General features: G+C 65.7%; 2 protein-coding genes across 2 annotated transcripts; both read right to left on the bottom strand.

Annotated features, from left to right (window-relative positions):
- Positions 1–65: 65 nt before the first annotated feature.
- Positions 66–12,683, bottom strand: PYGM (glycogen phosphorylase, muscle associated). Its single transcript, XM_032094840.1, has 20 exons — positions 12,282–12,683; positions 11,065–11,166; positions 10,721–10,799; positions 10,135–10,238; positions 9,768–9,899; positions 8,639–8,750; positions 8,161–8,243; positions 7,623–7,766; positions 7,447–7,539; positions 7,103–7,249; positions 5,328–5,491; positions 4,964–5,078; positions 4,713–4,814; positions 4,309–4,456; positions 3,687–3,745; positions 3,297–3,438; positions 2,532–2,739; positions 1,708–1,842; positions 1,425–1,491; positions 66–813 (listed from the first exon to the last, which is right to left on the bottom strand). The coding sequence occupies exons 1-20, from the start codon at positions 12,522–12,524 to the stop codon at positions 661–663; spliced, it is 2,532 nt and encodes an 843-aa protein (XP_031950731.1). The 5' UTR covers positions 12,525–12,683; the 3' UTR covers positions 66–660.
- A 1,360-nt stretch (positions 12,684–14,043) lies between these two features.
- On the bottom strand, positions 14,044–23,140 carry LOC116437262 (splicing factor 1-like). Its single transcript, XM_032094905.1, is given in 14 exon segments — positions 14,044–14,400; positions 14,402–14,625; positions 15,167–15,316; positions 15,700–15,759; positions 16,240–16,483; positions 16,899–17,073; positions 17,549–17,656; positions 17,739–17,854; positions 17,939–18,122; positions 18,569–18,658; positions 18,755–18,907; positions 20,803–20,878; positions 22,273–22,398; positions 23,032–23,140. Coding segments are annotated over 13 exon segments (1,761 nt in total). The 5' UTR covers positions 22,328–22,398; positions 23,032–23,140; the 3' UTR covers positions 14,044–14,274.
- Positions 23,141–24,139: the final 999 nt, after the last annotated feature.

Genomic DNA, 24,139 nt, shown 5'->3' on the forward strand with positions numbered 1-24,139 from the left:
CAACCCCCCCCCGGAACCCCAGATCCCCCCGAGACCCCAAATAATCCCCGACGATAATCAGCGAATTTGTGTCATTTTGACATTCTCCTTTATTTTCTTGAATTCCTTTATTTTCTTTATTTTTTTAGGGGGGGACGCCCCCATTTCCGCCCCAGTTCTCCCATTAAGGCCCAGAGTCCCCACCCAGCTCCCGCAGCGGGGGGATGGGGGGGGAGGGGAGACCCCCACCCCAAATAAAATGGAAAAACAACCAAATGAGCCCCAAAACTGCCCCAAAACTCGGGGATGCCCCTGACCCCCCCGGGAGAGATTTGGGGGGCGCAGGGCAAGGCACGTGTTGGGGGGTCCTGGGACAATTGGGGACCCTCCCCCAAATTACTACAGTGGGATTTGGGGGGAATTTGGGGGGGCTGAAGACACACGGGGGGTATCCCGAGGGGGGGTGGGTTACGCGTTCGGGGGGTCCCGGGGGGATTTCCAGAGGGTTCTCGGGGGGGTCCCCCACTACTCCCGGGGGTCTCCGGGTGCGGGGATTCGCTGCCGGGTGCGTTCTGGGGGGAATTTGGGAGATTTTGGGTGGGGGGATTCAGCCGTACCCTGTACAGGGGAGTTCCAGGGGGGGTTCCGAGGGGGTTCCCGGGTTCGGAGGGGGGGTCCCCGTTATTCCCGGGGGTCGTCGGGGGCGGGGATGCGCTGCCGGCTGGGCTCGCAACCCCAAATCTCCCGCGCGTACTGAGCGATGGTCCGGTCACTCGAGAACTTCCCGGCGGCCGCCACGTTCCGGATCACGGTCCGCGTCCACTCCCGAGGGTTCTGGGGTGTCCAGGGGGGGTCATCAGGGCGGGGGGGACCCCCAGATGCACCCCCCGGAACCCTCCCACCCCCGCCTGGCTTCTCCCAGCCCGCTGTGTCCCCCCCCTCCCCCCCCCACCCGTGTGTCCCTGTGGGGTTTTGGGGTCCCCCGCCTGTCCCCCCTCCCCCCCCCCGGACAATTGGGGACCCCCCCGAGCCACTCGGTGCTCCCCCCTTTCCTTCTCAGGGGGGGTTTGGGGACCCCCCGGCAGCTCCCTTGGGTTTAGCGACACCCCCAAAAAATCCCCTGTCCCCCCTCCCCGGGGTTTTGGGGACCCCCCGAAACCTCGCCGGGGTTATGGGGAGGGTCCCGTCGGGTGCGTCACTTCGGGGGTCCCTTTTGGGGGGCTCCTTTGGGGGATCCCGTTTTGGGGGCATCATTTTGAGGAGGGTTCCTTTTGGGGTGTCTCTAAGGGGGTCTCTTTTTGGGGGTGTCAGTTTGGGGGGGGGTCTCTTTGTGAGGCTCCCTTAGGGGGCCCCTTTTTGGGGTCTCTTAAGGGGTCTCTTTTAGGGGGTATCGCTTTGTGGGGGGTTTCTTTGGGGGGGGTCCCTTTTTGGGGAGGGGTCGCCACCTTGTAGAGGGCGCTGACTTTCTCCTGGCACTTCACGTACGCCTCATAATCCGCGAACACCTTAAACCTGGGGGGGAAGAAATGGGAGGGGTCACGGGGGGTGGTCCAGGTGGCCGGGACCCCTCCCCAGTCGCGATATGAACCCCGACATCTCACATCAACCCCCACCCCTCCATCCCCTGCCACCCTCACCCCCCTCCCGGCAGACCCCAAACCCGCTGCCCCCTCCCCGCTGGACCCCCTCTATCGCGACTCCCCCGCCGCGCAGGGCGCCTGTCGCGACCTGTCGTGGTTCATGAGCATGTTGACGATGTCGCGGAACAGGTCGGGCTGGCGGGGGCTGAAGAAGCCGGAGCTGAGCTGGTCCACGGCCTGGCGGAGCTCGGGCAGGCGGTCGTAGTACTCCTGTGCCCGGTACCTGGGGGGGCAGGGAGGGTTGGGGGGTCCTGGGAGGATTTGGGGAGATTTTGGGGGAGTTTGGGGAGGTTTGGGGGCGTTTTTGGGGGGCTGAGCCCGTCCCTGCCCCCTGGCAGAGCTCGGGCAGGAGGTTGGAGAATTCCTGGGCAGGTGGGCACGGGGTGGGGGGAGTTAGGGGGGTACAGGGGGGTTGGGGGGGGGTCAGGGGGTCCCCCCAACTCTCGGGACCCTCCCCCATCTCCTCAACTTTGTGCCCATGGGGGTCTCTGGGTGTCTTGGGGGTCCTGAGTGACCAGAGCAGGGGTCAGGGGGTCCCGGGGTGCCATGGGGTGGTCAGTGGGTGCCATGGGGAGATCCCAGGTCACCACAGAGATGCCCTGCGGTGGTCAGCGGGTGCCATGGGGTGGTCAGTGGGTGCTGTGGGGGTCCTGGGTCACCATAGAGGTGCCATGGGGTGGTCAGTGGGTGCTGTGGGGGTCCTCAGTCACCACAGAGATGCCGTGGGGTGGTCAGCAGGTGCCATGGGGTGGTCAGTGGGTGCCGTGGGGGTCCTGGGTCACCACAGAGGTGCCATGGGGTGGTCAGCAGGACCCGGGTCACCATGGGGGGGTCAGTGGGTGCCGTGGGGTGGTCAGTGGGTGCCGTGGTCACTCTGGGGGCGCAGTGGGGGGGTGCCCCCGGGACCCGCACCCCTTCCTGTCGAGCGCCTCGACGTCGGGCACCCTCATGCCGAAGATGAAGAGGTTCTCCTCGCCCGCCTCCTCGGCCATCTCCACGTTGGCCCCGTCCATGGTGCCGATGGTCAATGCCCCGTTGAGCATGAACTTCATGTTCCCCGTGCCCGACGCCTCCGTGCCCGCCGTGGAGATCTGCTCCGACAGGTCCGCGGCCGGGATCACTGCGGGGCGATATCGGGCCATATCGGGGGGATATCGGGTAGTATTGGGGTTATATCAGGGGATATCGGGGTGTATTGGGTGATATTGGGGGGATATCGGGGGAATATTTGGGATATTGGGGTGTATTGGGGGGATATCGGGGTGTATTGGGGTGATATCAGGTGATATTGGGGTGTATTGGGTGATATTGGGGTGATATCGGGGGGATATCGGGGGGATATCAGGGGATATCGGGGGAATATCGGGGGGATATCGGGGTGTATTGGGGGGATACCAGGTGATATCGGGGTGTATTGGGTGATATTGGGGTGATATCGGGGGGATATCGGGGGGATATCGGGGTGCCCAGGGCCGGAGCAGGGTAACAGGGCATCCTTGGCATGCCCAGGTCTGTACCTGGGGTTGCCCAGGGTGGTTTTGGGGCAGATTTTTGGCCAGTGACACCCGGAGGTTCTCCAGGAACAGAACGCGCAGGGGGGATGGGTCGGGGGAGGGGGTTTGTTTTGGGTTCAGGGATGTTTTTGGGGTTCGGGGCTGGGTTTTTGGGGTCCCCCACCCTTCTCGGCCAGCGACACCCGGTAGTTCTCCAGGAACAGCACCCGCAGCCGGTCGCCCACGGCCGGGTCCTGGTTGACCACGTCCCCGATGGCCGTCACCAGCCGGATGATCATCTTGGCCATGTGGTACCCGGGGGCGGCCTGGGGGGGGGCGGGGATTGGGGGGCACCCCAAAACACTCAGAGACCCCAAAAACCCTCAGGGACCCCCCTTGCCCACCCCCCGAGACCTCTCAAACCCACCCGGAACCCCCCACCCCAAACCCAAATGGAGCCCCCTCAGGAGCCCCTCAAATTCCCACCCCGACCCCCCCCCCCCCCACAGGAACCCCCAAAACCTCCCTGACCCCCTCCCCAAAAAAAAACCCAAAACCCCCAGACCCCCCTCACCTTGCCCCCGATCATGATGGTTCGGGGCACGAAGGGTTTCCCGGGGTCCTTCTTGATCCCTGAAATCGGGGAGGGGACCCCAAAATATGGGGGGGGGGGGGGGGGGGGGAGGAAGGGGGGGCAGGAATCAGGAGAGACCCCCCGAAATCAGGGAAGGGGGAGGATCTGGGGGTCTCGGGGGGTGTCCCCCCATTTTTGGGGTGGGATTCGTGGTTTTAGGGGGTGACATTGGAGATGCAGCTGGGGCAGGGGAGGTCTAAGGGGTTCTGGGGGGTCCCGCGGGCAGTTTGGGGGGGGTCCCAGGGGGATTTGGGGCTCTCTGGGGACCCCCACTCACGGTTGTAGAGGGCGATGATGTGGAGGAATTTGGGGGGGGGGGTCCCGGGGGCTGCTTTCTCAGGGAGTTTTGGGGGGCTCTGGGGGCTGTCCCCCTGTGGGGAGGGGTCTTGGGGGGGTTTTAGGGACCCCCACTCACGGTTTTAGAGGGCAATGATGTGCAGGAACTTGGGGGATTCCTGGGGGCTGCGTTCTGGGCGTGTTTTCTCGGGGAGTTTTGGGGGGCTCTGGGGAGTCTCCCCAGGTGGGGAGGGGTCTCAGGGGGGTTTTGGGGACCCCCACTCACGGTTGTAGAGGGTGATGATGTGCAGGCAGTTCAGCAGCTGCCGCTTGTACTCGTGGATCCGCTTCACCTGCACGTCGAAGAGCGAGGCCGGGTTCACGCGCACGCCCGACACCTTCTCCAGGTACGCCGCGAACTTCAACTTGTTCTCCTGCGATTTGGGGGGGAAAAAAACAGGGGGTGGGGGCACGCCCGGGACCCCCATGGCACCCCCTGATCCCCCCCCCCCCATCACACCTGGTCCAGGTGTGCCCCGAGCGTCACCGTGTTCACCTGGGATGGGGAAGGGGTTGCTGAGACACCCCCTCCCCCACCCCGGGCAGCCCTTGGGAACCCTCCGTGGACCCCCCCAGCCCCCCCCCCCCGCGACCCCTCAACCCCTCTGGGCCCCCCCCAGCCCCCCGTACCTGCTTGACCTTGGCCACATCCCGGATGAAGCTCTCGTCGTCCACGAAGTCCTGGAGCCGCCGCAGCTGGTCCAGGTCAGACACGAAATCCTCCCCGATGCGCTGGAAGAGGGAGGGAGGGAGCCCAGGTGAGCCCAGGTGAGTCCCGAGTGAGCCCAGGTGTGTCCAGGTGTCTCCCAGGTGAGCCCAGGTGAGCCCCAGGTGAGCCCAGGTGTGTCCAAGTGAGTCCAGGTGTGTCCAGGTGAGCTCACCTGTGCGATGACCTCGGCCAGGCCGGGGTTGCACATCACCAGCCACCGCCTCGGGGTGATCCCGTTGGTTTTGTTCTGGAACTTGTGGGGCTCCAGGTCATAGAAATCCTTGAACCTGGTGGGGGGGACACCCAGGGATGGGGGCGAGGTCATGAGGGGGCTGAGGGGGCGGGGATTTGGGGGCCAGATGGGACCAGGGGGAATTTGAGGTCTGGGGGAGCCGAGGGGGATTTGGGGGTGACCCTACACGGGCTGTCCCCAAGGATCCGGGAGCAGAGGAAGGTGCCACCATCGGTGGTGGCACAGCGGGATACGTGGGGAGTGCGGGGGGATTTGGGGAGATCGGGGGGTGGGGAGTTCGTACACGCTGTCCTTGAGGATCTGGGAGTGGATTGCGGCCACGCCGTTGACCGCGTGGGCGCCCACGATGCACAGGTGCGCCATGTTGATGCGCTTGACCGCGCCCTCCTCCACCAGCGACATCCGGCGCAGCCGCTCGTGGTCCCCGGGGAACGAGGCGTACACGCGCTGGGGGAGGGGGGCACGGCGGGCTGGGGGGGACACCGGACCCCCAGAGACCACCCAGTGTCACCCCCAGGGACACCGGACCCCCAGAGACCCCCCAGTGCCACCCCCAGGGACACCGGACCCCCAGAGACCCCCCAGTGCCACCCCCAGGGACACCGGACCCCCAGAGACCTCCCCAGTGCCATCCCCAGGGACACCGAACCCCCAGAGACCCCCCCAGTGCCGTCCCCAGGGACACCGAACCCCCAGAGACCCCCCAATGCCATCCCCAGGGACACCGAACCCCCAGAGACCCCCCAGTGCCACCCGCAGGGACACCGAACCCCCAGAGACCCCCCCAGTGCCGTCCCCAGGGACACCGGACCCCCAGAAATTCCCCAATGCCACCCCCAGGGACACCGGACCCCCAGAAATTCCCCAATGCCATCCACAGGGACACCGGACCCCCAGAGACCCCCCAATGCCACCCCCAGGGACACCGGACCCCCAGAAATTCCCCAATGCCACCCCCAGGGACACCGGACCCCCAGAGACCCCCAATGCCACCCCCAGGGACACCGGACCCCCAGAGATGCCCCAATGCCACCCCCAGGGACACCAAACCCCCAGAGACCCCCCCAGAGCCACCCACAGGGACACCGGACCCCCAGAGACCCCCCAATGCCATCCCCAGGGACACCAGACCCCCAGAGACCCCCCAGTGCCACCCCCAGGGACACCGGACCCCCAGAAATTCCCCAATGCCACCCACAGGGACACCGGACCCCCAGAGACCCCCCAATGCCACCCCCAGGGACACCGGACCCCCAGAGATGCCCCAATGCCACCCCCAGGGACACCAGACCCCCAGAGACCCTCCAATGCCATCCCCAGGGACACCGGACCCCCAGAAATTCCCCAGTGCCACCCCCAAGGACACCAGACCCCCAGAGACCTCCCCAGTGCCATCCCCAGGGACACCGAACCCCCAGAGACCCCCCAATGCGACCCCAGGGACACCGGACCCCCAGAGACCCCCCAGTGCCACCCCCAGGGACACCAGACCCCCAGAGACCCTCAATGCCACCCCCAGGGACACCGGACCCCCAGAGACCCCCCAATGCCACCCCCAGGGACACCGGACCCCCAGAGATGCCCCAATGCGACCCCAGGGACACCGAACCCCCAGAGATGCCCCAATGCGACCCCAGGGACACCAGACCCCCAGAGACCCCCAATGCCGTCCCCAGGGACACCGGCCCCCCAGAGACCCCCCAATGCCATCCCCAGGGACACCAGACCCCCAGAGACCCCCCCAATGCCACCCCCAAGGACAGCAGAGTGACCCCCTCCCTCCCAAAAGTCACGCACAGGGGGGGGAGGAAAAGGGGTGGAGGGTTCATTCTACCCCCCGTGCCCCCTCCCTGGACCCCCCCTCTGCCCCCCATTGCCCCCCGGGGGACACCCACGCGCCTGGGGGGGGCTCCCCGCCCCCAAACCACGCAGCGATCTGAGCCCCACCCACCCCCCCGCGTGTTCCCCCCTCAAACTCCTGCGTGCCCGAGCTCGTTGTTGCCCCCAAGACCCCCGGGGGTCTCTGCCCCTCGCGACCCCCCCGGCCCCAAAACGCACGTCCAGGAAGCGCTGGTTGATCTCGTAGATGAGCTGCAGGTGCCGCGGCAGCAGCGACTCGAGCAGGGGCACGGGCCAGCGCTCCAGCGCCTCGGGCAGCACCGTGTGGTTCGTGTAGGCGCAGGTGCGCACCGTGATGTCCCAGGCCTGGGGGGGGGACACACGTGGGGACACCCCCGGAGTGACCCACATTGACCCACGGCCCCCCCCATAACCGGCAGAGCCGCCCCCACCCTCGCTGCACACCGGGCGGGGGGACAGAGAACGCGCGAGCCGCGGGTTTTGGGGGCCCCCCCCATCGCGGTGTGGGAGGGTCTTGATGTGCCCCCCCCCCCCGCGCCCACCTCATCCCATCCCATCCGCTCCTCGTCCACCAGGATCCGCATCAGCTCCGGGATGGCCAGAGAGGGGTGGGTGTCGTTCAGCTGGATCGCGACCTGAGGGGGACACGGCGGGTGGGGGTCAGGGGGGGTCAGAGCGGGGCTTTGGGGGTGTCGCCGTGGGGAATTTCGGGGTTCACCTTGTCGGGGAAGCTGCCGAAGGACGTTCGCACGGGGTCGCGGCAGCCGAATTTGGCGGATTTGAAGCGCCGGATGATGTCGTGGAGCGTGGCCGCCACCACGAAATATTCCTGCTTCAGCCGCAGCTCCTTGCCCTCGAAAAACTGGGGGTACCCCCCCGTGAGACCCCAAAAGTGCCTCCCCAAACCCCTTCCCCTCCAAAAACTGGGGTTCCACCTCGTACGACGCCCCCATAGGGACGCCCAGGACACCCCCCCACACACACACGGGGTTTTTTTGGGGTATTTTTTATTTTCTCTACCAGGTTTTGGGATGCCCTCCCCTCCTCCCCGAGGTCTCTGGCCCCTCGCAGGCCCCCCAGGACCCCCCCAGACCCTCCCAGACCCCTCCATTATCACCGGGGTACAGCACGGGGGAGATGTTCTCGGCCAGATTTGGGGTCCCCCTGCTTCCCCGGGGGTCCCAGCGCCCCCAGGCCCCACGCGGGTCCCCCAGGCCCCCCCCCCCCCGGGCCCCCCAAGCCCCCCCAGTTCTCACGTTATCGTTGGGGTACAGCACACGGGAGATGTTCTCGGCCAGGTTTCGGTCCAGCACGGCCTGGACGTACCCCCCGACATTGACTGGGGGGGACAGCGGGACTCAGGGGGGGTCCGGGGGGGACCCCGAGGGTGGGGAGGCCCCGGGGGGAGCTTAGGGACGAGGAGTTTGTTGGGGAGCAAGGGGGGGGTTTGGGGGCGCGTTCCTTTGAGGGACATTCGGGGGTCTGGACAATGTTTGGGGGTGCGGGGGGGTGGTTCCTGGGTGGAGCTGGGGGGATCTGGGGGGGCATCACCGCCCTAAGAGGAGAATTTGGGGATGCGGGGTGGGCAAAGGGTGGCGGGGAGGGGGACAAGGCGGGGCTGGGGAGGATCAAGGGGGGATTTGGGACATCTGAGGGGTGGGGAGCATCCCCAGGGAGGGGATTTGGGGTGCCGGGGGGGTGGGGTGGATTTGGGGGGGGGTTGAGGGCACTCACAGTCCTTGAGGTTGAAGTCGTTGGGGGCCCGGGCTGACCAGAGGCGCAGGGTGTTGACGGTGTTGTTGCGGTAGCCGGGGACAGGGGTGTCATAGGGCACGGCCAGCACCACCTGCGTGTGACACGCGCGTGTGCAAGGGCCCTCGACACTCACAGCACCCCCCACTCTGTCCCTGCACGCTCACCTGCGTGTGCAGCCACCGCCCCCGCACACACCTGCCACACCTGTGCCACCCCCGTGCCACCCCTGTGCCACCCCTGTCCCCTCACCTGCGTGTCCATCCACCTGGGCTGTGCTCCGTGACCCCTGTGCCCCCCCTGTGCCACCCCCGTGCCACCCCTGTCCCCTCACCTGCGTGTCCATCCACCTGGGCTGTGCTCCGTGACCCCTGTGCCCCCCCCTGTGCCACCCCCGTGCCACCCCTGTCCCCTCACCTGCGTGTCCATCCACCTGGGCTGTGCTCCGTGACCCCTGTGCCCCCCCTGTGCCACCCCCCTGCCACCCCTGTCCCCCTCACCTGCGTGTCCATCCCCCTGGGCTGTGCTCCGTGACCCTGTGCCCCCCCTGTGCCACCCCCGTGCCACCCCTGTCCCCTCACCTGCGTGTCCATCCACCTGGGCTGTGCTCCGTGACCCCTGTGCCCCCCCTGTGCCACCCCCGTGCCACCCCTGTCCCCTCACCTGCGTGTCCATCCACCTGGGCTGTGCTCCGTGACCCCTGTGCCCTCCCTGTGCCCCACCTGTGCCCCACCTGTGCCCCACCTGTGTCACCCCTGTGCCCCCCCGGCCCCTCACCTGCGTGTCCATCCACCTGGGCTGTGCTCCGTGACCCCTGTGCCCCCCCTGTGCCACCCCCTGTGCCACCCCTGTCCCCTCACCTGCGTGTCCATCCACCTGCTGCGTTCTCCCCGCCCTCTCTCACACCCGTAACTGTCACCTGTGCCCTCCCTGTGCCCTCCCTGTGCCCCATCTGTGCCCCCCCTGTGTCACCCCTGTGCCCCCCCGGCCCCTCACCTGCGTGTCCATCCACCTGGGCTGTGCTCCGTGACCCCTGTGCCCTCCCTGTGCCCCACCTGTGCCCCATCTGTGCCCCCCCTGTGCCCCACCTGTGCCCCCCCCGGCCCCTCACCTGCGTGTCCAGCCACCGCGCCCCGCCCGGCCCGTGCTCCACGCGGCCGTAGAAGTGCACCGGGATCGTGTACTCGGGTCTCGCCTTCTCCCAGGGGTTTCCGTAGCGCAGCCAATCGTCGGCTTCTTCCACCTGCGGGGGCCCCGAAACACCTGAGACCCTCCCCCCCCCGAAATCCTCCCCGCGGGACCCCCCAAGGACCCCCAAACCCGCGCCGCCCCCCCCCCCCCCCAGTCGTTGTTCTCCACGGGGAGAGCGCCCCAAAACCCCCGCAGGGACCCACGGGGACTTGATGACCCCTGGGGTCCCCCCAGCCCCCTCAGGACCCCCCTACGACATCTGTCGCCCCCCGGGGACCCTCCCGCACCTGCCACCCCCCCGCGATTCGCTGGTTGAAGATGCCGAACTCGTAGCGGATCCCGTAACCGTAGGCGGCGAGTCCCAGGGTGGCCATGGAGTCCAGGAAACAGGCTGGGGACACAGGGGACACCGGGGGGTCACGGGGGACACCGAGGGGACACAGGGGACATCGGGGGGTCAGGGGCATTCAGGGGGGACACGGGGAGGGTCATTGAGGGACAAGGGACATCGGGGAGGGGACACCGGGAGGGTCCCGAGAGTCCCAGAGTGGCCACGGAGTCCTGAGGGGACAGAGGAAGTCAGGGGAGGGGGCACTGGGGGGCATTGGGGACACCACGGGGACATGGGGGGGGGGCACAGGAGCATCGCGGGGAGATCCCAGTGACTGGGACCATCCTGGGGCCGGGGGTGTCACCGAGCGTGGTGGGGAGGGGGTGGGGTGGGCATCAGGGACATCCCGGGGACAATCAGGGAGATCCCAAAGATCGGGGTGTGACTGAGAGGGGAGGACAACGGCGATATTGTGGGGACCACGGACATCGCGGGGACCCCTCCAGCCTCTTGGGGACCCCCCTGGTGTCACCCCCCCGCACCTGCCAGCCGCCCCAGGCCACCGTTGCCCAGCCCCGCGTCCTCCTCGATCTCCTGCAGCTCCTCCATGTCCAGCCCGAGCTGGGGTGGGGGGGGTGGACGGGACAGACAACAGAGGAGGGGTTGAGGGGAGACCCCAAAACGTCCCCATTCCACTCATTCCCCCCCTCGCGTCCCCTCTGTACGCCCCCTCCCCCCATTTCCCCTCCACATCCCCCCGCATCCCACCCCCAAATCCCGCCGCACCCCCAGGGACAGCCCGGCACCGCAGCCCCTCTGCAGTGTCCACGGCCCCTCCCCAGCCCCCCCGAACCCCCCCCCCAAGCCCCCCGCGCCCCCTCCCCACCTGATAGAGCGCCTCGTCGCAGCCGCTCTGGAGCCCCAAATTCACCATGGTGTTGGTCAAGGTGCGCCCCATGTAGAACTCCAGGGACAGGTAATAGATGCGCTGGGAGGGGGGAGCACGGGGGGTCAGGGGGGGTCACGGCCACCCCCGCGCCCCCAGGATACCCCCCTCCCCCTCCCCAAAAGGCCCCGCCGCCCCCCCGCTATCTGGTGTCGGGATTAAATGGCAGCGGCCGGGTCAGCGGGAAAGGTCAGGATAAATTTAACCGGGTGGGGGGGAAGGAAGGACCCCCCCCACCCCGAGTCCTGACCCCCCCTCCCCGAAATGTATCCCCAAACTTGCATTAACCGGGTGGGGGGGAAGGAAGGAGACCCCCCCATCCCGAATCCTGACCCCCCCCTCCACGAAATGTATCCCCAAACTTGCACTCCCAAAATCCGCCCCTCCCAGACCTGAGACCCCCACAAACCTGCAGCTCCCAAATCCACAGCCCTCCCCCCCCCAAGACTCCTGGCGACCCCCCCACGTTGGGGTCATTCTCACAGTAGCACTGTTGGGTACGGAGCCCCCCCGGGACTCCCCCAGGACCTCTCTAGGAACCCCCAGGACCCCCTTTCCCCCCACTTTGGGGTCCCTCTCTTATAGAACTGCTGGGTCTGCAGCCCCCAGACCCTCTCAGGACCCCCCAGGTCCCCCTTTCCCCCCACTTTGGGGTCTCTCTGTTATAGAACTGTTGGGTCTGCAGCCCTCAGACCCTCTCAGGACCCCCCAGGTCCCCCTTTCCCCCACTTTGGGGCGCCTCTGTTACAGAACTGTTGGGTCTGCAGCCCCCAGACCCTCTCAGGAGCCCCCAGGTCCCCCTTTCCCCCCACTTTGGGGTCTCTCTGTTATAGAACTGTTGGGTCTGCAGCCCCCAGACCCTCTCAGGACCCCCCAGGTCCCCCTTTCCCCCCACTTTGGGGTCCTTCTCATTGCAGCACTGCTGTACCCAGACGCCCTCAGGACCCCTCAGAGCCCCCCAGGACCCCTCTTTTCCCCACTTTGAGGTCCCTCGTAGTGACACCGCTGCCTGCCTGGTCCCCAAGCCTCCTCAGGACCCCCAAACCCCCCACCTTGGAGTCTTTCTCCTGGTGACACTGCGAGGTGTGCAGCCCCCAGACCCTCTCAGGACCCCCCAGACCCTCTCAGTCCCCCCCTAGGACCCCCAAGCCCCCCACCTTGGGGTCTTTCTCGTAGTAGTACTGCTGTGTCCGCAGCCAGCGCCCCACCAGGTGGTCGCGCACGGTGTGCGCCAGCGCGAAGTAGTAGTCGCGCGATGTCGCGACATTGCGATCCTTGACGAGGGTGAAGTGCAGGTGCCGGTTGAAGTTGCGCTTCAGCTCCCCCACGTTCTCGGCCCCCGCCAGCCCCCGCACGCTGATCTGCCGCCGCCGGTCCTCGTCGCTCAGCGGTCGCGACATGGCGACAGAGATGGGGGGGGGTCGCTGGAGAATCGGGGGAGGCTTTAGGAGTCTCTGGGTATCAGGGGATGGGGGGGGTCCCAGGGGTGCGGAGCTCGGGGGGCTCCGGGGATGCTGCACTCGGCTGGGGGGTCCTGGGGGGCTCCGACTCGGGGGAAGGGGGTCCGGCTTTGGGGGGGTCCGCGGGGATCCGGAGGGCTCCGGATTTTGGGGCCTCAGGACTTGGTGGGGGGGGGCTCCGGGCCGGGGGCGGCGGCAGCGGCGCCCCGGCCGCTATGAGAGCGGGGCTGATTTATTATTCATGAGGGGGGCGGAGCTCGAAGGACGCCACGCCCCAACACCGGCGTGCGGTGTTTAATAATTAATTATTAATTATATATATATAATTATATAATTAATAATTAATTATTAATGAAGGAGCGGAGCGCGAGACGGACATCACCCACGCCCTCGTTAATTACTCATGAGGGGCGGGGCTTGAGCCGCGCCCCCCGCGCTCCGACAGCGCCCCCTGCGGGATCCGCGCATCCCCCCAGACCCCTCCCCAAAACTGGGGGGGGTCCCGAATGTCCCTGGGGGGGGGGGTCGGGTCTCTCTTTGTGTCCCCCCCACCCCCCACGCGAGGCTCTCCACGCCCCCCACCCCAAATACCCCCCCGGGGGCATCCCCCGTGTCCGCAGGGTCCCCGGTGTGGGGGTGCTCCTGGGGGAGGGGGCTCTCCCGGGAAGGGCGGGGGGCGCGGGGGGGGGGGGGGGTCCGTGGCTGTTGTGCCGCTCCCCTACCCCCCCCCGCCCCCCCGCGGTAACCGGATCGCCCCTGAAGGTCGCGACATTCGCGGCGACATTCGCGGCGACCTCACGGGTGAGTGACGGCCGCAGGGGGTGGGAGGGCCGCGACCCCCGCGCCACCGGCTCCGGTTTCCGGGCGGGGGGGGGGGGGACGGACGGACACGGCGAAACCCGACCCCGGTGAGGCAGGGGGGACAGGGGGGGACGCGAGACACGAAATGAGGGGGGGGCCCAACGGGGGTCCCGCTCCTTTATTCATACACAAAAAAAGCGCGGGGGAGGAGGGGGCGGGGGGGGGCTCTACAAGGGGGCGATTTTTGGGGAGGGGGGGGGGCCCAGAACGAAGAGGGGGTAACGCGGGAGAGGGGAACCCCGAGATGGAAGGGGGGCTCAGGTTTTTGTGTCGCTGCAACCCCCCCCTTGCAGACCCCCCCCCCACTAACCGAGCATTCCCCCCCCCTCCTCACTGCGCCCCCCCCCCCCCCCCTCAATTCAGGGCCGCCCCCGATTTGGGGATTTTGGGGGAAGGGGAGGGGTAAACCAGTTCACGAGGTGGTCCCGGGGGGTTTGGGGGGGGGTCCCATGGGCAAGGGGGGCACCCCAAAATCAATCAGTTCAGGGAGGGGGGAGCGCCCCATCATGGAACAGCCCATGGCGGATGGTGGGGGGGGGGCTCCCTACGATGGAACAGCCCAGGTGGGGCGGGGGGGGCTCCCCACAATGGATCAGTCGGGGGGGGGGGGCTCCCTATGATCTTTTTGGGGAGGGGGGTTCCCCCACAATCCATTAGTCCTTGAGGGGGGCTCCCCGCTGTGTTTTGGGGAGGGGGTCTCCCCACGATGGATCAGTCCTTGATGGGGGGGGGGGGAACCCCATGGTGTTTTTGAGTGGGGGGGGGGGAAACCCCTGATGGATTGTTTCTTTTTGGGGGGGGGGGTCCCCGCAGCGGCAGTGTCCGAGGCTCAGTTCTGGGGGGGCGGCGGGGGGGGCGCGGGGGGCATGCCGAAGGGGGGCAGGGCGGGCACCCCCATGCCCATCATGGTGACGAAATTAGAAGGGTCCATGGGGGGGGGCGGGGGGGGGGGGGGGGGGCGCGTACATCAGGCCCCCGGAGCCAGGCGGCGGCGGGGGGGGCGGGGGGGCCCCGGGGGGCAGCGGGGGCTGTACCCCGGGGGGCAAAGGCACCATGGAGGGGCTGCCGGGGAGCGGGGGGGCCCCCGAAGAAGCCGCCCCCCCCCCCGCCGCACCCCCCCCCGCCTGCTGCTGCCAGGGCGGGAGGGAGGCGCTGCCAGCGCTCGTGGTGGTCGTCGTATCTGTGGGGAGGGGGAAACAAAGGGTTAATTAGCACTGGGGTTAATTAGAGCAAGGGGGGCAACACATCTTAAAGGATCCCCACGGAGGAGAGAGATCGGCCCAGCCCAGTTGGAGCACGGGGTAATTAAAGGTGGGGGTTAATTAAGGGTAGAGGCTTAATATGGAGGGGGGTGGGTTAATTGGGGAGGGGGCAGTAAAGGGGGACAAAGATCCCTCCCAGCCCCCACCATGCAAGGAATCCCCAAAAGGAACAAGACCCACCCACCCACCCCCCCCATGGCCCAGCCCCTGCAGGAGTGGGTTCATTTGGGGTTTGGGTTAATTAGTAGGGTGTTAATTAGAGGAGAAATTCTCCTTTTGGGGGGGAGGGAACACCCCCCCCTTTCCCAGGCATCACAGGGAATGCACAAATCCCCCCACCGAGTTTATGGGAAATGACCCAAACCCAGGGGGGAAAAAAAAAAAACCCAAAACCAACCCAAAATCCCTTTTTACCACCCCCACCCCAAAAAATCCCCCGGGGGGCCCCCCCAGACTCACTTTGCTGCCAGGGCAAGGGGGTGCTGCTGCTGCTGGGGGGCGGCGGCGGCTGCTGCTGCCAGGGAGGGAGGGGGCCGGAGGGGGGGGGCGGCTGCCCACCGGGCGGGGGGGGTGGCGGGGGCAGCATACCCAGCGGCGGCGGCATCATACCTGGGGTGGGGGGGAAGGCAAAAATTTGGGGGGGTCAGGGTGGTTTGGGGGTGCCAGGACAGCCAGTGGTAGGGGTATGGTATTGGGGAGGGGGAGATTGGGGGGGGTCAGGGTGGTTTGGGGGTGCCAGGACAGCCAGTGGTAGGGGTATGGTATTGGGGAGGGGGAGATTGGGGGGGGTCAGGGTGGTTTGGGGGTGCCAGGACAGCCAGTGGTAGGGGTATGGTATTGGGGAGGGGGAGATTGGGGGGGTTTAGGGGGGTCTGGGGGTGTCAGGACACCCAGAAATAGAGGTATTATATTGGGGAGGGGGGAATTGGGGGGGTCAGGGAGGTGTGGGGAGGGGGTTTAGGGGTTTTTTTGGGGATGGGGGGGGGTCTCACCTTTTCCCTGGTGCAGGCGATAGACCCCAGAGCCCACCGGCGCATTTCCCAGGTACTGATCTTGAGGGAATGAGAGACCGTGGCCTTAGGGATGGGGGGGACCCCTCCCCACCCCCCAAAAAACACTGCCCCCCCCACCCCCAAAAACACAGCCTCAAAAAATCCCCTTCCCTCCCCAAAAAATCTCCCCAGGTTCACATCCTGGGGAAATGATGTTAAACTCCCTCTTTTAGCCCCAAAATCCTCACCACCCCCAAACCCTGCCCCCACAAATCCACAGCCCCCTCCCACCACCACCCCAAAACCTTTCCAGGTTGATGTTAAAGATGAACAAAAGCGGCCAAACCTCCCCTTTTCCACCCCTAAAACCTCCCCAAATTTCCCACCAAACCTTCCCAGCCCTGCGGTGGGAGAGGACACCGGGAGTGTCAACCCCCTCCCCCTTCCCACCCCAAAAAAAACCCTTTTCTCCCCCCTTTTTAACCCCAAACCACCCCCCCCGCCCCCCAAATCCCCCTCCCCAGCCAGGATCGTCCGTACCCATGTGGTGGGGGCCGGGGTGCCCCGGGGGGTGCGGCCCCCCCCCCATGGGGGGGTGATGGGGCTGCATCCACGGGGGGGGCCCGTTGGGGGTGTGCTGCAGGGGGTGTCCCCCGTGCCCCCCCCCCATGCCAGCCATGGGGTGGGGGAAGCTGTGGGGTCCCCCTGGCCCCCCCGGCCCCCCGTGCAGCCCGTGGTAGGGGCGGTTCTCCGAGGGCGCCGAGCTCATCCAGGGGGGGCGGCTCTGGGGGGAGGAGGAGGGGGCAAAAAAAGGGGGTTAGTGGGGTTTGGGGGGGTCACAGGGATCGGGGGGGGCTCACAGAGTTCAGAGTCTTTGTGGGGTTCTGAGGGGATGGAGCTCACCCAGGGGGAGCAGCGCTGTAGGAGAAAAGGGGGGTCAGGGGGGCTCTGGGGGTTCAGGGGGGGCTGAAGGTCATTTTGGGGGATGCCAATCTGCAGGGAGAGGAGGTTGGGGAGGTCACAGAGGGTTTTGGGGGTCACTGCTCCCCCCATGTGACAGGCAGCTGGACAAAGGGGCTGGTTTTGGGGTGGGTGGGTTTGTGGGGTCAGGCAGCTCCGGGGGTGGGGGGGTTCAGGGACAGATGTGTGGATTCTGGGGGTTCCCTGAGGTGTTCCATGGTGGGGAGGGGGTCACTCACCGGGGGGGGCTGTCCCCCTGCCTGGCTGGCGGCACGGTGGCTGCTGGACAAGGGGCTGTTGTTGTGGGCGGCGTTGGAGCTCACGGACACCGGGGCCTCGCCCAGCTCGGCCATGAGGGACAGGTACTCCTTGTCCATCCGCGCCTTGTCCTGCGCCGACTGAGGGTCCCCGGGCCTGGCAACAGGGGGGTGGTGGTGAGGCCTGGGGAAGGGAGGGGGCTGCACCCCCCAAAATCCCCCCCCACCCCTCGTTTTGGGGATCCCTGTGCATCCCCAGGCAGAGCTGCGGGGGATTTTAGAGGGGCTTCGGGGGGTTTGAGGGTGTTTGGCGGGGTTTTGGGGAAATCTCAGGGAGGTTGGATCCCAGGGGGGTTTTGAGGGTTTGGTGGAATCCCAGGGAAGTTTGGGGAGGATTTGAGGGGGTCTGGGAAGGGTTTGGGGAGATCTCAGGGCTGATTTAGGCAATCTTGAGGTTTGGGAAGAGTCGAGAAGGTCTCAGGGACTTAAGGAGCGTTCGGAGGGAAGTCAGGAGGGGATCTCAGGCAGAGAATCTTGAGGGGCTCTGGGAGGATCTCAGGAGGATCTGGTGGCTTTTTGGGGTGAATCCTGAAGAATCCCCCGAGGATTTGAGGGTGTATTTTGGGCGTCACCTGGCAAACTTGCAGTCGGAGGCGATGTGCCCGGCCCCACCGCACTTGGTGCACACCGTGGTGTTGGTAATGCTGCGGGTCTCGGTGCTCTGCCACGGCCTCAGGATCCTGCAGAGGGGACGGGTGTGGTTATTTAGGGGTTTGGGGGGGGTTATTTTGAAATGAATCAGGGAAGTGGGACCCCTCTGACCGGTTGTCATCCTCCCGCAGGGTCCCGTTGAGCCGCGCCAGCTCCCGCAGCTGCATCTTGCGCAGGTCGTTCTGGTCCTCGGGGGTCTCGATGCCCTGCTTCAGGATGTTCCTGATCTGGTGGGGGGCACACGGGGTGTGAGACGGGGGGGCTGCACCTCCAGGGCCCCCTCCCTGAGCTCCCTGGGGACACCCCCGAACCTGCTCCACGGCTTTCTTGACGTTCTCCATGGTGTTGGCGGTGACGAGGGCGTGCAGGGGTTCATCCTCGCCCGGCAGCATCTGCCCGTCCTTGCGGCCCACCTTGCCCTCCTTCACCGAGCCCTTGCCCCTGATCATGATCTTGGCATTGCACTCCTTCTCGATGTTCTTCAGCGTGTTCCCCCTGGGAATGGGGCACCGCAAAGGGGAGGTCACACAGGGATTGTTGGGGGACACTCAGAGCCCCCTCTCACTTGTCCCCCTTCACCCAAGCCTTGCCCTGGGTCCTGATCCTGGTGCTGTGTCCCCAGTCTGTGCTCTGCTTGGGAATGTTGGGGGGTCCCACACCCGAATTGAGGGGGATGGATCCCACAGGTCCATCAGGGCGACCACACTGGGGGGAGTGGGGACCTGGCTCGTCAGGAGTGACATTAAACAGCCCTGTGTTAATTAGGGGGGGTTGGGGACAACCCAGGCAGTGGGGGGAGAAGGGGGTCACCCACTGGATTGGGGGGGACACCCACCCCAGGGCCCAGCAGCACCTCAGCGTTTTCAGGAACTCCCCACATTCCTGGGCTGAAGTTGAGGGGATTTCCCCCCTCCCACCCCCCAGGATTTTGGGGTGCCCACCTGGGCCCGATGAGGAGCCCCACGAAGTTGATCTCGGGGTACTCATCCTGCGGGATCATCACCTTGTCGCTCACCCGCGTCGCCGGTGGCCTGGGGACCGACAAAAAGGGGAGGAGGGTGTGTGTCAAACCTTTAGGGGAGCCCCAAACTGGGCCGAATCAACCCCAAATCGGGGTCCCTCCTCACTTGTAGTCAGCTGGGGGCTTGAAGTCGGGGTTCAGGGCCACCATCTCGGTGATGAGGTTGTGCCTCTCCTCCTCCAGCTTCTTGCGCGTGCGGAACTCCCGCGTGTTCAGGCGCTTGCCCTCGCTGTTGTAGATGGGCTCCGGGGAGGGGGACCTGCTCCGGGGGGTGGGGGGGTCACTGGGAGGCCCCCAGACCCCTCGGGGAGGGAGGCTGTGCCCCCAGAACCCCCTCCCCAACCCTGCCAGCCCCCGGGTGTGGGGGGGTCTTCCCTCCCCTCGCTGTTGGCGATGGGGAGGGGGATGTGGAGGGGTGGGGAGGGGTCACCCGGGGTCAGGACCCCGCTTGGGGGGGAGGCGTTGCACCCCCCCCCACCAAACACCCCCTCCCCAAACCACCACAACCCTCCTCTCATCGCCACCCTGTGCCACTGCCCCCCCACCCACCCCCAGGAGGGGATAATTGGGGGGGGGGAGCATTAATTAGTGCCCAATTAAGGCCAGCAGAGCACAGCCCTCCCCCTCCCCAAACCAGCGGCCCCTCTTTGCCCATTTCTCTGCGGTTTGGCCTTTGCTGGGTCAGGGTTTGGCCCCTTTGTCCCCGGTTTTGTTGTTTCTCCCTGGCTTTGCCCCGTTCCTGCTCCTTTTCTCCCTGCTTGTGCCCAGTTCTCCCCCGGTTTTGCCCAATTTCCCGGTTTCTAGGAGGAAAAGGTCCCTGTCTGGGGGGGCCGCGTGGCTTTGGCAGCCCCGGAGGGAAGAGTCAAGGTCGCTTGAGCTGAGCCGTGTCGGGGTGAGAAAATCAGATTATGATTAAAAATCAGAATTATCAGTGAGGAAGGAAAAAAAAAAAAAAAAAAAAAAGAGTCAGAATCGCTCGGGTTTGGTTAAATCGGCCCTTGGCTCCCCTCCCCCCCCAAAATAGCGAATTTTGGCAGCGGCTGCAAGAAGGGAAGAGATTAAGGCGGATCCTCCAAAAACAGCCGGCGCGGGCGACAGTCGAACCTGCCCCCGGTTTGGGGGGAAAAAGCGACTTTTCGGGGTTGGCAGCAGCCGGGTCCTCGTGTGGAACTGCGACGTCACTGTCCCCGCTCGTGATTAATCGTTAATTCATTAATTAATTCCCCCCCAACCAGCGCTAACGACGCCGCAGCGGGGGAGCGGCCTCGGCCCGGGGCGCTGCAGGAGCAAGGCTGGGTTAGCGCGGGGGGCCTGCGCCCCCCCCAAACCTGGGAGACCCCCAAAACCTGGGGCTGGGGAGGGGGGGGTGGGGTGACCCCCAAAACCTTGGGGGGGGCCGGAGGGTGTCCCCCTGCCCCGGTCCTGGGACTCGGGAGGGCCCCCCCGGCCACCACGGGGTGAGGGACCCCCACACAAGGTGAGGGACCCCCGAGAGGTGAGGGATCCCTGAGGACACAGGGACCCCCCCGGGGTTGGGGACCCCTCCAAGGTTGGGGACCCCCCCTGAGAGCAGGGGTCCCCCAGGGGTGAGGGTCCCGTGGGTTGGAGGGACCCCAGTCTTGCCCTGCGACAGAAAAATGGGGCTAAAACAGGTGGAAAAGGTGAAGAGAGGAGTGAGGGAAGGGGGAATTTGGCCCTTTGCAGGGGCAATGGCAGCGGGGCCCCCCCCCCCCAGAGCCGAATTGGGGTGAAAGGGGGGAGGGAAGAGAGGAAAAAAGGGGCACTTTGGGGCCGGGGCCTCGTTAAGCCCCCAGAGCTCATTAAGCCGCCGCCGTGGGTCGTTAATCCGCAGGTAACGAAGCCCAGGCTGGGCTCAGCGAGGTGCAGAGAGCAGCACCCTCAAAGCAGGGGGGGGGGCCCTGCATTATTTGGAGGGGGGGGGGGGGGGGCAGTCCAGAGCAGCACCCCAAATCTCGAGTTGGGGAGGGGAAATGGGGGTCCCGAGCTGTCCCTGGGGGGTGGGGGCGCACCCAGGGGTCTCCCGTGCGCTGCTTGCGGCTCACGGGGGGCCCGGGGGGGGTCACTACTGGGGGGTGCCCAGGTCTCGGGGGGCCCGGGGGGGTGCCCGGGGGGGCAGGGGGGGGAGGTCCCGACCTGTCCTCGGGGTTAGGGGGGATGCCCAGGTCTCCCGTGCGCAGTTTGCGGGTCAGGTCTTCGATCTGCAGTTGCACTGGAAGGAACCCGGTCCCGGAGAGGTGAGAGAGACACAGTTACAAAACACCCACATTTTGCCCCAAAACCAAAGAAAAAAACCAAAAAAAACCAAAAAAAACAAACCATTCCTCCCCCAAAAATCCTCCTGCCTCAGCCTGGCTTGGCTGGGTTTAAACTCCTTTATTTTTTTTTCCTACCTACACCGGCTCCATGGCACCAAAAACAGGCATTACTGCCCTAAAACCAAATGGTTACGGTGAGAGAAACCAGGTGTTGTTACCTAAAATTGACATTATTAGCAGAAAAATACACCTTCTTAGCATTGACAGCAAGTTATTACCCCAAAAAACACACTGTTACCCCAAAAACACATCGTTACCAAAAAAAGCAGGTTATCACAACAGAAAAAAAATCACATTGTTATCAAAAAAATCACAGGATTACCCAAAAAAAGCACATTATTACCAAACCTCCTGGCATTCTTATGGAAAAACTAGAGATTGTTATCATAAAACCAGACATTATTACCTAAAACAGAAGATTATCAGTCACAAAAAAGGACATTATTTCCTAAAATACCACACTGTCACCTAAAATGCGAGATTATTACTACAAAAGGTAAAAGTTATTACCTAAAACAACCACAGTTTTATCTAAAAGAACCACATTTTTACCTAAAACAAGAGATTATTCCTAAAAAAATACATTGCCTAAAATAACCACGTTATTACCCAAAACACATGACTATTACTAAAAAAAGCAACTGTTATTACCTAGAACAAGAAACATAATTAAACACTGTCATTATTGCCTAAAACACCTGATTATTACCAAAAATAAAGGTTATCAGCACATTGTTACTTTAAAACAACACAATAGCACCTAAAAATACATTACTGCCAAAAACCAGAACGTTAACCAAGAGATTGTTGCATTAAAATGACACATTTTCACCTAAACCTGCACATTATTGCCCAAATTGCAAGTTTTGGATTCAATCCACTCCCCCAAGTCCCTGGCGGGGTTCTGACCCTGAATCCCAGGGGGGTTCTAACCCCAAATCCTGGTGAGATTCTGACCCCAAACCCTGGCGGGGGGTAGTTCTGATCCCAAACCCGAGGGGGTTTCTGACCCCAAACCCCCCAGATTTAGTCCCAAATTTGGGGGTGTTACTGATGTGAGTGTGGGGGTTCTAACCCCAAATCCTGGAGCTTTAACCCCAGAATCCTGAGGGGGTTCTGACCCCAAAATCCCGTTTTCCTCCCATACCGTTACCGATGCGGGCGTGCTCCTCTACTCGGCACCTCAGCCCCAGGGGGGAGGAAATGTGTACCCTAAACCCCGGTGTTCTGACCCCAACGCCGGGGCCGGTGACCCCCAAACCCGCTGCTTTTCCCCCCAAACCGTTACCGATGTAGGCACGCTCCTGCTCGCGCGTCAGCCCGGGCGGGATCACCGTGGGCATCCCGGGGATCACCGTCTTCTGCTCCAGCGAGTCCTGGTTCCAGCGGCTGCGCTTCCGCTTCCGCGGGAAGTCTGGGGGGGAAAAACCACGGGATTTGGACAAACCTGGCAGCACAGACCCCTCCTGAGGGGGGGACATGGGGAGGGTGTTCGGGGGGAGTTCGGGGGGTCCCAAGAAAGCCCCGTCCCCCACAGTGGGGACATGGGGGGGAGTCGCTGTCCCTGACAGGGGATCTGGGGGGAGTGGGGGTCCGAGGTTTTGGGGGTGTCCGAGGGGACGCTCCGTTCTCCGGGGGAGGGTTTGGGGGTCCCGTTCCAAGGGCTCCCCCCGCCTCCCCAGGCTCCATCTTAGCCTCGCGTGTCCTGACACGTGTCCCGGCCGGCGGGGGGGGGGGGGGGGGGTGGAGACGGCGGGACCCCCCCGCCGGGGGATCCGAGCCCAGAGAGCCCCCAAATCGGGGGTTACAACCCGGCACCTGCAAGTCGGGGGGTTACAGCGCAGGGATCCTCCAAACTAGAGCGGCTCAAGTGCGGAAATGGCCGGAGTGAGGGGGTTCTAATCCCGGGACGCCCATCAGGCCCTCTCCACGACTCCCCCGTGCTGCGCTTCTTCCCGGGGGTCCCGGAAAAAGCCCTCCACCCCCGATCCTCGCCCCCGCGCCCCGAACCGCCCCCCCCCCCCCCCCCCCCCGCCCCAGGCCGTACCTGCCCTCCGGGGCTTGTGCGCGGCGCCCGCCCGTCCCCCCGCATCTCCCGGCCCGGCACCCGCGCCCTCCTCGGGCCGCGGCTGCTGCGGAGCCCCCGCGGGCTGGGGGGGGCGGCGGGGGCGGCCGGCGGGGCCCCCGCGGGGGCCGCGGGCGGGTCATGGCCGGGCGGCGGCGACGGGAAGCGGAACTGCCCGTAGGGAGCGGCGGGCGGCGGCTGAGGGGCCGCGGGGCCGCCCGGGGCTGCGGGGCCGCGGGGCCGCCCGGGGCCTGCGCAGGCGGAGGTGGAGGCGGCGGCGGCTGCGCCGGTGGCTGCGGCTGCGGAGGTGGCGGAGGCGGCGGCGGAGGAGGCGGCGGAGGCGGCAGCGCCGCGAAAGGGAAGGCGGCGGCGGCCATGGGGGCGCGGGGGGCGGCGGGGCCGGGAGCGGGGCCGGGCTGGGCCGCGCTCGCCCCGGTCGCCATAGAACGGCCCCCGCGCGGCCTTCGCGAACCTTCCACGCCGCCGCGCCGCGCGCGCCGCGCTGATTGGCCGCGCCGCCTGTCGCTCAACGGTCGTGCGCGTTACGATTGGCTGAAGGAGCTGCCCGTCCTTTCGGCGGCCGCGGGGATTGGCCAGCGCGCAGGAGCGGGGGCGGAGGCCGTCGCTGAGGCGCTGGCGGCGGGGATTGGCCGGCGGGGGCGTCGCTCAGGCAGAGCGCGGGGGAGGGGGGGCGCGAGCGGCGAGCGGCGATTGGGTGGCGCGGCGGAGGGCGGGAGCCGCCGCGGGGGCTCCGCCGCCATTGGCTGCACCACGCCACGCCCCGCGCCCCCGGACAGGGATGGCGGGAGACCCCGTGCCGGGCGAGAGTGACGACTGCACTAGACTTTGGCCGGGCGCAGCTGATTGGCTGCTTCAGCTGTCGCTCAGAGAAGACGCGCGCTGATTGGTGGAAGAGGGAGCGGAGGGCGGGTGGGAGCGCGGCCCGCCAAAACCTCTCGCGAAGTATCGCGGGAGTTCGGCCGGGACGCCCCCCCCCCCCCCCCCCCCCCCCGCGGCGCGGAGGATCATGGGAGCCGCCTCCTCACAGCGTCCGTTCCCCCCCCACCCCCAAATCACAAACAGAACGAGG

This window comes from Corvus moneduloides, chromosome 34 (genome assembly GCF_009650955.1).
Source record: "Corvus moneduloides isolate bCorMon1 chromosome 34, bCorMon1.pri, whole genome shotgun sequence".
NCBI classification, from domain to species: Eukaryota; Metazoa; Chordata; class Aves; order Passeriformes; family Corvidae; genus Corvus; species Corvus moneduloides.

Coding starts and splice junctions, on each gene's coding strand:
- PYGM (XM_032094840.1), bottom strand. CDS start 12,524: ATGTCGCGACCGCTGAGCGACGAGGACCGGCGGCGGCAGATCAGCGTG. Junction 8,244..8,638: donor CGACTTCAACCTCAAGGACT/GTGAGTGCCCTC, acceptor TGTCCCCCCCAG/TCAATGTCGGGGGGTACGTC. Junction 7,250..7,446: donor AGCGGATGGGATGGGATGAG/GTGGGCGCGGGG, acceptor TCCCCCCCCCAG/GCCTGGGACATCACGGTGCG.